At 44.0% G+C, this 11,994-nt stretch overlaps 1 protein-coding gene across 1 annotated transcript in view; it reads right to left on the reverse strand.

The window, feature by feature from the left end:
* RAPGEF5 (Rap guanine nucleotide exchange factor 5) overlaps positions 1-11,994 on the reverse strand; it is a 267,967-nt gene that overhangs the window by 131,363 nt on the left and 124,610 nt on the right. The window contains exon 9 of the mRNA XM_019508540.1: positions 9,748-9,774. Coding sequence (XP_019364085.1) covers positions 9,748-9,774 — 27 coding nt within the window. The remainder of the gene's footprint in view (positions 1-9,747; positions 9,775-11,994) is intronic.

The following is an 11,994-nucleotide window of genomic DNA, read 5'->3' on the forward strand; positions in this document are numbered from 1 at the left end:
GAGGCAGCAGCTGTTTGTAGCCTCCTGGCTCCAGCCGGCCCCAGCTCTGGGTAGCTGCTGCCAGCCAGGAGCCCAGGCTGCTCCCAGCAGGCAGCTGGGATGTTGCAAGCCCTGCTGGGAGCAGCCTGGGCTCCAGCAGCTACCTAGAGCCAGGCCTGGCTGAAGCCAGGAGGCTACAAACAGCTGCTGCCTCCCTTCCCTGGCCTCAACAGGCACAGTGCAGGCACCTGCTGCCTTCCCGGAGCTATCAGCAGCTACCCAGAACCTGGGTCAGCTGCAAACACCTGCTGCCTCTCCACCCTGGCCCCGGCCCCAGCTGCCTCCCAGCCCCAGACCTGGCCCCGGGGAGGGAGCACATGCTCCCTTCTGTGCTGCCCTCACCACTTCTGCAAAGTTGGAATCCAGCACAGCAGGGGGCAGAGAAAGCTGCCTGCTCCCAGCTCCCCACTGCCCTGCCACACTTCCCCTGTGTGCATGGGAGCAGCATGGGAAGCAGTGCAGGGTTGAGCTCCTCACTGCTGCCCCTGCCTACAGGGGAAGTGTGGTAGGGCAGCAGGGAGCTCAGAGCAGCAGGCAGCTTTCTTTGCCCCCGCTGTGCCCTGCCACACCGAGTTCCAACACTGCTTTGCAGAAGAAGTGAGGGCAGCACAGCAGGGAGCATTATCAGTATGTGCTGCCTCCCCGGAGCCCAGGGCCGGGCCTGGGGCAGAGAGGCAGCAGATGTTTGCTGCTGGCCCAAGTTCTGAGTAACTGCTGACAGCCACAGAGCGCGGGCTGCGGGTGGGGTGCAAGGGCAGTAGGGCTGGGGGGCAGGGGCGGGGGGCAAGGGCTTTGGATGGGAGGTAAGGGTCATGTGCAGGACTGGGGGGCAGGGGCTTTGGATGGGGGGCACAGGGCAGCAGGGCTGGGGGGGCACAGGCTTTGGGTGGAGGGCAAGGGGCACAAGCAGGGCATCCTGCCATGTACCACCTGCCCTCATTTTGTTTTTCTGGCATGCTGGCACTCCAGCACCTTCCAAGATAGGCATTGTGGGGGTTTTCAGCACTCTAGCCAAAAAAAGTTGCCTACCCCTGCCCTAGGGGAATAACCAGAGAGTGAAAGGACTCCTGAGTTACAATCTGGATCAACCACCGACTCAGTCAATGCATGGCCTTGGGCATATAACTACCCCAGATTCTTTTATCTGTAAAAACCAAAAAAAACACCTTATTTCTTACTCCTTGGGCAGATATTGTAAGGGCTGGTTAGTTCATGTGTGTATAGCACTTTCCAAATGCTGACTAATATACTTCATGCTTGTTATAGGTTTTCATTAATTATCTCTTTGTATCCCAGCACAGTACACATATCTAACATTATCATTCCTTAACTGCTACTTATCATAGGGAGTTTTAAACAAACAATAAAAGCCATTTGACTTGGCAGCTCTTTAACCAACACTGTAGACAAGTTTCCACTCCTAGAATCTTTTTTTCTAGTATTGAAATGAGCAATTTATCTTCACTGTGAGTTATCCTAAGAGTGGGAAAATATTACCTTGTATATTCAGCAGAAAAAAAGCCCTGGGGTGTCATAAATATGTTTTACGTTTAGAGGAAGTAAAAACAACTGAAACACCTTGCTTAGTCCAAACTTGCATAGGTAGGTCTCTTTACAGAACTAGGGATACAAACCCATTGGTTATCACTGGCACTCAAGCATATTCGAATACAAATAATAGTAATGAAAATTACTGAAGAAATGCAGTTTTCAGTGTGGTCCATATATTCATTTTGATTTCTGTGTTCTTAGCAATGGACATGACACTGAAACAGTCCTATCTTATACTGACAGAGAAAGGCACAAGCCAGGCTATTTCCCACTAAGATAATTTTGGCTTTTAATTAAACATTTTTAAAGAAATGGATATGCATGGTGAGCTCCTCACTTCCTCAATACTGAAGTTGGTTTTGCATCTAGATCTCATTCCAACCCACCATCCCAACCCATTTGTTTGAAAAAAGATCACTTTTTCATTCATTCCTATATAAGAGGTCTGGAGTGATCCTGAAAAGCCTTTTCTGTCAAGTATGGGTCCCTTCCTACAGCATCAAGAATGAGGTCCACTGCCCTTATGGGTAACTGCCATCATTAAACGGAATCCAGAAACAGGGCCTGTTGTCCAGGTGCTACCGATCTTGGCCTTGGAACATGCAGAGAGGACCACTTCTGACAAGTGTTCACAACTAGTGCTGAAACACTGGACCAAATGACATCAGCAACACAATGTTCGTGTTAGGTTTCACTGAACAGCAGAAGGCATACCTATGAGGTTTTAATTAGTATGTACAGTTTCATGAATGTGAGGCTTAATGACCAGTTAGGAAAACATCAGAGATACATTTTTGTTTTTGAAAAGTGAAGAAAGAAACAAAGAGAGAATAACTGGGGGAAGGAAATTTTGGGGGGAAAAACAAAGCGAGTTCTAGAAAATGAGAGCACAAGTTAGGGGAGGGAGGATAGACTGAATGCACTGACTGACTCATATTTTCATAATTCTTCTGTGGGACAGGATGCCACATTAACTGCAAAGTATAGGTGTGTTTCTCCCATTCCTAACATGCCAAGTTTGTGTATTTAACTGCCATTTACAAAGTAATTTATAGTATATACTTTCCAATTAAAGAACACTCCTTCTTCAGCAGCTCAGGAAACTGCTTTTTAAAGGGAGGCTAGATCCAAATCGATAATCAGGCAAGAGACCAGTTTCAGAGAAAATTCCTCACCATTGATTTCAAAAGGAAGAGGATAAGATCAGGGGGCAGCAGGGCAGGCCCTACGAGGAGAGGCTACGGGACCTGAACCTGTTCAGCCTCCACAAGAGAAGGCTGAGGGGGGATCTAGTGGCTGTTTACAAACTAGTGGGGGGGGGGACCAGCAGGCATTGGGGAAGTCCCTGTTCCCCCAAGCACTACCAGGAGTGACCAGGAATAACAGTCACAAGCTGGCAGAGGGTAAATTCAGATTAGACCTCAGGAGGCCGTACTTCACTGTCAGGGTGGCTAGGATCTGGAACCAACTTCCAAGAGAAGTGGTGCTGGCTCCTACCCTGGGGGTCTTTAAGAGGAGACTAGATGTACTCCTTGCTGGGGTCGTTTGACCCCAGTACTCTTTCCTGCCATGGCAGGAGGTCGGACTCGATGATCTGCTCCATCCCTTCCAACCCTAGAAACTATGAAACTATAAGAAATACTATTGGGAGATAGTATAAATAAACAGATCCTCTTCACTGAATGGCACATTCAAAAATCGAGGCTGTCCACAGCTTCCTCTCTCCTGAGCAGAGGAGAAGGCAAAGGCAAAGGCAAGGGCAAGGAAAACTCTTCTTTGGACAATATGCAATAAAGCAAACCTTTACGAACTATCTGTTTCTAAATCACACGAAACAACAAAGAAATACGCACATTTGGATACAAAGAGGACAGGAACATTTTGTTTTCACAGCTTTATTTGGTAAAACTGACTCAACACAATCAGATAATGCTGATCATTTCTGTCTTTGCATCTTTTGATGCTGGTGCCAGTGCATGCCCTTGAGAGATAAGGAAAAGGGCATACTCGGGGAAATATGCTGAGAACACAGGGTATCAACGGCCACTGAACACCACAGAAGCTCCATCTATAATAAAATCCATGAATCCTGAGTTCCATTCCAGGTTCTGGAGACAAGCATGCTTTAGCGTTCACAGACATTTCTCCTTATTCTTGTTTTTTTTTAAAAAAGGATTAGACCTAGATAGACGTCTGGCATGAAAAATAGTAGCCTAAACAGATATAGTTTGGCAAAACATTTTCAGATTTTAAATGTTAAGTGCTGTGTAACTTGAAGAATAATTGGCCCTGCCAGCCCCACCTATACACCAAAAAAAGTAAAGATACATATTACCAAACCACCATCATACCAAGTGATTTATATAAGAGAATTTATCTTAAAACAGCATTCACCAATGGAGAGAAAAAACTGACATTTCTTCTTTCCTTCTTATACTATAATATAAATACTACTGCTATGTTTGGGTGATACTGTAAAAGTTTTGTTTCCATAACAAATTGACAATTATATTTCTGTGCTGGGGGGTTAATGCATGATCACAGTGAAAGAGAATTACTTGTATAAAAAACTAAAATATAATTGGCTTATACAATTAAATAGTTTTGAAGTTCAACTATTCTTAGGGGCGGGTGACCAGTCTATAAAACATTTCAAATAGTGCAACTAACCAGGGCTCTCAAAGTTAAGTCAAAAGATCAAAACAAAAACTACACTAGTTTTTTGCTGAGGTATCTCTCTGGCAAATCTACTGCACAAACTCTATGTTGTGCTTATGAAGCCCTCATTATCACAAATACCAGTATTCATCAACTTCTGCAAATGCTGGTCAAATACATTTAAAAAATGCCTATCTAAAAATATCAAAACACTCTATTGTCAAGAATGATCTTGAAAATCCCCATAAAATAATGGACACAATGAGCACTTTTACAAAAATTGCTGATGTTATCATCCCCATATTACAGTTTCACATTAATAACAGGTTACCTTTGTAGAAGGGCCAGAAGAATGATGCTGGCAAGATAGAGTTGGTCAACACCACATATAAAGGAAGAGATTTCACACCTAAGCAGTCATATATGGCTAAGCTTTGCACATTTCAGTTTTTACTGCTAAACGTCCATTTAACCTCAAACTCAGACCTAAAAAAATAGTTCAATCAGTAATAATCAATATTTTTTTTAAGGAAGGGGATGCAAGAAAAAAAATCTGGGACTAGGTAAGGAAATCCAGGATAGGGGGCCTGCGCATTTCTCTCTCTCTCTCTCTCTCACACACACACACGGTGGCCACTGCGCATGGCAGCTCCTTTGGCAGTGGCTCAGGCAGCCACTATAGGAGCTGGGGTCCTGCACCAGGGGAGCACGCTGAGAGGGCTGTGCTGGGAGGGGGATGTTGGTTGCTGGCGACAAAACCTGGATGGGGGAGATGCTGCTGCAGGGTTTCACTGCTGTGGGGCAGGGCAGCTGGCAGCTGGAAACCAGAAGCCACTGAGCTAATAACTCTGCCAAGGTCCCAGCCGGGGACTGGGCGCCAAACTCCTGCCAAGCCTGGCCTGGCCCCTGCATGCTTGGGGCAGGGTGCCAAACCTCACACCGAGCCCAGCCTGGCCCCTGCCCCCACACTCCGCTCCGTGAGAGGGAAAGATCAAGCCTAGTATGAATGCACAACTGAATGAACAGAATGTTTAAAGCAGGTATGCTTTATTGATTTATGCATATTTATTTTTTATATTTTTATAAAGCTTTTAACAGTATATTGTAAAAATTAAATTGTCTGCCCCACACACCCCCAGTTTGCATACTCCTGAAAATTTAAATCAATATTTAAGCAAATGCTTAAAAATAAAACATCAATTTTAGCCATCAAAATTATTTTAAAAATTGAATTCTTCCAAACCTATATGTGGCAAATGGCTTCTTCATATGCTCCCAGAGCATAGGACCATTTATGCTATCCTTAATTACACTCAAGAAATAGTCTGGCTGACATCTCATTGGAACTACTCACAGAAGTAAAGTACTGCTCAATCTAAAAAAGGTTAGCAGAATGGTATTGTTAGGTCCTCGTACAGGAAACGCTTATGCATGTGAAAAGCTTTAAGCATAAGCAGTCCCATTGCTTTTACTGAGATTATTGTACAAATTTGCCAACATGGAGAAGCGGCACATGCAAACTAGTTGTGCCAGGAGGAAATATGTCCGATAAGGGTTCTGCAGAACATCAGTAAAAGAGGACTAAGTTACTGTGGGGTATCAGCCTGTATTGGCAACTGCTATAGAGCAGCTGATGTATAATAAACCTCCCTCTGCATTTATCTCATAGTAGGTTGTTCATTTACCCAGACCTTTAGAGTTCATATAGACCAGAAAGACAAAAGGAGAGAGAAGAGAGAGACACGGGAGGTCAGTGACAAGCACTGTCATAAACAGAATCCAGGGCTCCAAGCATCACTTTGGCACCGTAAATGAAAGACAACAAAGCCACCTCTCAAGGCTTAAGCACTTTCCTAGCCTGGACTATAAATGAGAGGGACCCTTAGTAACGAGAAGAGGCATTCTAAAAAATAATTAAAAAAAAAAAAAACTCATACTGAGCGAATCCAGAGGGGATGCAGTGGTTCCCCTTAGGGCCCCCTGTCAGTTGATCCCCCTATCAGTCGACCACACCAGGGGAGCAGCAGCTGGACACCTTTTCTGTAAGCCCCCAAAGCAAGTCAGGATCCTTCCTCCCTTCCCCTCTGATCTCAGTGGCACAACCCCTTTCCTTCCCCATTGCTGCTGTCTCTGGCTAGTTTGGCTTCACATGCAACCTGGCTGCAGCAGGGCCAGAGCAGCTCTTGAGCTCCCTCCGCCTGCTCTCCTTGGGACATCTGAGGACAGCAGTAGCTATGGACAGGGGAGGGGGTAATGCTGCTGAGTACCAAGGGAAAGTGGGTGGGGAAGAGATTTTTACCTGCTTGAGGAACTTAAAAAAAATATCCCCTACTGTTGCTCCTGTAGTGCGGTCTGCCTGACCTGGTGTGGGGAGGGGGAGGCTGGAAGTCAGCTACTTGTGGAGCACAGGTTCCTGTAGCCCACTTTCCAAAATCCTGGATCCACCCATGCACTTATATTAATTAGTATCACAACGCTAACACCAAACAACTCTTTGTTGGATGATGAATAACAGCTTTTTAAGGAAACAGGAGACTAAGCATTTTCTTCCTGTCTCCCTTCACACACATGCACTTAAAAGTTATTAGTAGGCTCAGTCAGATAGCTTGACAATTTGCTACCACTTTAGCAAGGACAACCAAGGAGATTCTTACTTCTTAACCTTACTAAAAAGATGGAAAAGCTGATCTTTGCATGCAGAGGGAGAACAGAAATTAGAGCAATGTTTAAGCTGTTCTTTATCAGCTAGTGCCTGGTATATAGTTCTGTTACGGTGCTGGGATATGAAAGTATGAGATATGTAGGATAGATTAAAATTCAAAGGGGCTGCTGCTTTATTCTTCTGTAAACTGGCTCTTCCCTTCACTCAGTTACTGTGCTGATGAGTAAAGCTGGTCAAGATATTGCCAATGGAAACATTTTTCCATTTCAGAATTCCACTTCACTGAACCCAGAATGCTTCCAGAATGCACCAATTTCAACAAAAGCCAGGCTCCCACTGCTCACATGGAAGGATGCTAGCCACAGACCCCAGGCTATCATGTACAGCCTATCTGGCCTTGGAGCTGCTGAAAGACCAGAAGCCCCACCTCCTAAGCAGAGTGCCACAGAACCAAGGAACCTAGATTCAGAATGAATATTAAGTTTCTGTCTTTTTGGAAAATACTGCACTTACACCTTTTTTCCCTAGTCCGAAGGAAAAACTTTTTGGAAAGGCAAAATTTTCTGGGGAACAGAACTTCATTCCACTTTAGATGATCCCATAGTGGCTAGGGGTCCAATATAAACCCATTGAATAAAAAGCCTCTCACTGATTTCATGAGACTTTGGAACAGGCCCTGCTTTCAGTACAGAGAGCAAGGAAAACACACTACTCTGATAACTGGGGCTACATAATTCTGAGTATGAGATGAGGAAAGTAATTTGAAAAGACTAGAAGTTTTACCTCAAATACTCTGGGTCTCAGACAATTTATTATTATTTTATGCTATTTAGAGAGGCTCTTTATAGAAAAAGAAATCTGACAACTGTTCACCGCATATATACGGGCATACTTGAGAGGAAAATACAAAACAGATCGTAAAACAATGGAATTACAGAAATGATCGGAGCTTCGGGGGAATCAGATAAATAATGATTCTGCATTCCATACTGAAGTAGTCTGGCTTTTATCCCAGCCTACAGCCACCATTCACACAAGAATGGAAACCGCTGTAGATGACAGTGGCTTTAATTTGTCTAATTTATTAACGTAGGGTAAACCTGACCTTAGGAAAGGCATCCTACACAAAGCCCTATGCACAATTTAAAAAAGCACTTAAATGAGGCATAAGGTCTCCCAGAGGATATTTATAGGAAGATGAAAGCTACCAGATGTGTTTACCTACTTACCTATCAACATAATTTGGGACACTGAACAAACTTCTAAAGCAAGTGCACACAACCGTTTCTTTTTTTCCACCTTCACCTCAGAGAAAGGTATGTGTTAATGAAGCCAGTGTGATGACAGTAATAATGATATCTTAACAATGGCTTAAGTATGGTTTAACTGCAAAAAGTTTGGTATTGTGAATCAAGTTTCATTTTCACTGTTGCCAGTCATTCTGGTAGAAAGTAAATAAAGTACATAAATGTGGTAAATGGGGATATACACTTTAAGGTTTCCAAATGTAGACAATCAAAATGATTGCTCCCTAGCAATTTGTTTTTCAAGTATCTTTGCCCATGGCAAGCAGCTGATTTTTAAAGATTGCTGTGTACTGAAACGCCTACATCAGAATCTGGTCTTGTGAAACATTTAGTTCTAAAAATGAAAATACTATATAAAGCTCTGGCTCACTCCACTGTCACCATAAGTATGTACCTCAAATGCACTGAGATTTAGTGGGAAAGACATTATAGAAGTCACCACCAGAAAGAGTGAAAATGTTGTGTAGGTGAATGGAAATGTTAACCAAATGCTAATCTAATGTTTAAAATAAAATCAGGTTTTTCAACTTCTAATTAAATTGAAGTGCAAACAGTAGAAATCATAAATTGGGGTTTAAGTAATTTTCTATGGTTGTTCTAGGAAATATTTTAATTAAAAAAAACCTAGATATGATATTATAATTTCTTTAAAGAACAGTACTGGTAATGCTAAATATCATTTTCTTGGTTACAGCTCCTAAATTTAACTCCCTACAACAACTCCCTGAAATCTTTTTTATTGATGTTTTCCTATTAATTAATGCATATGAAACACTCAAAAATAGATAAGCCACTAATATAAACATCCTCAGCAGAGAGGGGTACAGAGCATGAAGTAAGTCTGTCAAAGAAATTGAAAATGGAACTTTTAGGGGGGGAAATGATTCGGTCACCACTGCCTAGAGACCTAATCCTGCCTTTTTACATGGGAAAAATGCTTATAGTTTCAATGAGTGATTTATCACCTTAATGAAAGGAAGACAAAGGTATGTACAGAATTTTCTTCTCCATCACACTGTCCTCATGTACACACACACACAAACAATTACTGGTCATTTCTCACCCCTATTTCACAAGTGAGCATGTGGCCAGCCACATGTAACAAAACCAGAAAAAATAAAGAAAGAAAGCCTGGAAGGAAAATAAAGATGTGAAGGAAAACAAAGAAAACTATGGCAAATATAATAATAAAGTAATTAAAATACAATTAAAATTACAAAGTACCATACAGTACACCAAATCCATCATGCTATACAATGATGCTTTCCATTTTTTGTTATAAGCTTTAAAATAATTAGAATCAACCTAATTTCAGGGAGTTCTCTCTTGTTTTAACCAGAGGCAGTATCTATTTCTTAATTAAGTACACACTGAAACCTTTTACAAAATAAGTGCCAGCATCTCTTCTCTTCTCTAGGTTTTGCTTTCTTTACATAGCAGAATTGTGTACAACTTCAAATAAGGGAACAATTATAACAAATGAAATTGGAGTATTTATGCAAGTTATGAAATGAAAAAAAGTATTGTTACCATGGCAACTGCTAAATCACATGGCGCCTGCAATGAGATGCAAGGCATCTAAAGTAAACACTCTTATGTGTATTCACATGTCCTCCATGCTACAGAATGTTCTTCTGAATTCAGGAATGCATAATGACAACATGACATTTTCCATAGTTCACTTTTCTAGGAAAAGTTGATAACAGTGTTCCAAACTGCTTTTTTTTGTGCTTATTTTGTGGTTTGGTTTGTTTGTTTGTTTTGGACAATTTAAACAAAGGTATTGTTACAGCAGCAGGGAAAAAGGAAAAAGATTATTCACAGAATATTTATTGGGATTTATGTGAATTAAGATTAGGAAGCAAAAATTGATGTGTATTTTGTCTATACCACAAAAATCAGTTTATGTCCTTGTAGAAGAAGACCATGCATGAGGAAGAGCATTGGATGCCTGGAAGCTTACTCTCCCAACTATACAGATCCAATAAAAGACATCACAAAAAAATCCTTGCCTTCTGGACCACTGACAAAAAATTTCCAACCCTACTGCTACAAAAAAAAAAAAAATACTTACTGACAGTCTATCTTGCCCATAGCCAGCATATAGTCTCTCTTCTCTCCCTCCTCATTGAAAGCTTCAATCTTTCCTTTTCCTGTTTCCTTACTATACCAAAACTCTCCAAAACACCTTTAAAGCATACTCCCACATCTGCCATTTCCATCCACAAAATATCTTAATATCCAACAGACATGACACAGCTTCTCCCCTAATTCTTCCCTCTTTTGTCACCATAGTTAATGCCACTGACATCAGCTTCCTCAAAGCACCTGTTTGTATCACTTACTGTCTTGCAAACTCCTCTCCCACACTACATCCTCCTTCTTGGTCTTCTGGCCAATTCTAAACTATAGTATTTATATGAATGGGCTTGTAGAGCAACAGGATTATGCTCCAGTCCATCTTCACACACTATGGCTAGGGACAGACATTACACATAAACCGGTTTAAGTGATCAGAAACTGGTTTAAACCTGTAACAGAACAGACATTTGGTGCACATAAGCCATTTTCAAAATAGCCAAAACCGGTTTGAGATACTACATTCAACCAAGTTTATCAGACTTAACTGATTTGGCTCAAACCGGTTTATGCGATGTCTGTCTCAGACCCCTTGCTGGTTTAAGATAAACCAGACTCCCCCAGCATGGGCTGGGCGGGTCTCTATTTGAGCCGCAGGGCTGACCCTGCCGCTTTGCTCTCTAGCCAGAGCAGGGACCAGCCCTGGCACAGACACCAGCCACCACAGCATTGTAAAGGCAAAATGGGCAGGGAGGGAATTAATTCTTACTTCTTTCCTCTCTTCCCACACCGCAAACAGCCAGGGTCAGCCTGTCGGCTGGAGAGAAGAGGGGAGGGGGCTGCAGCGGTGGCCCCTGGACCTCGCAAACCATGGCTTCAGGGAAGGGACGGAGGAATTAACTCTTCTCCCTGCCCCCTTCACCTTAACAGGGCCATGCTGTGTTGGTTGTCCTGCAGGGGGGGGAGGGGGGCTCTGTACAATGCTGGGGGGGAACTCTTCCCCCTCCCTCTCCTCCCAGGGTGGGAGGGGGACTCTGTGAGGTGCTGGATGGGGACTCTTCCTCCTCCTCCCCTTCCCCCCACCACTGCGGGGGTGCTTCATGTGATGCTGCCTGGCCCCAAAACAGGGGTAAGTGGGGCAGGGGGAGGTCCTGTTCCATGCTGGGGGGAACTCTTCCCCTCCTTTGCCTCCCCCTGGAAGGGCAGCAGGAGCATGGAGCTCAGCTGGGCAGGGTGTGGGTGCGTGGGATGTGAGCGAGTGTGAGGCTTCCCACACACTCCCCCCCTGGCGTGCAGGCCCCTCTGCCTGGCAGCAACATCAGGCAGCAACACAGGCACAGCTCTGGCCAGCACTACGCTAGGGGAGGGAGCGGAGCCTGCCTTATCTCCAGGGCTCTACTCCCTGAGCCTGCAGTTCCAGCATGCGCAATAGGAGAAGCCCTGCACTGGATCCAGCTGCTTCCCCTGCTCCCTCATATGCACGTCCCTGCACTCTGCCAGGAGTGGAGGGAGCCCTGCCTCCTGCTTCCCTAGAGTCCAGAGCAGGGCTTCCCCTCTGCAAGTGCGGAGGGAGGAGGAGGAGTGGGGGAAAGAGTTCCCCCCCAGCATGGAACAGAGCCTTCCCCTGCCCTCCGGGATGGGGGAAGGGGGGGGGGGGAGAGGGCGCCCCTGGGGGTGGGGCGCGCCCCCCAAAACCCC

This window comes from Gavialis gangeticus, unplaced genomic scaffold (assembly GCF_001723915.1).
Source record: "Gavialis gangeticus isolate Ggan-Ray unplaced genomic scaffold, GavGan_comp1, whole genome shotgun sequence".
In the NCBI taxonomy this organism is placed as follows: Eukaryota; Metazoa; Chordata; order Crocodylia; family Gavialidae; genus Gavialis; species Gavialis gangeticus.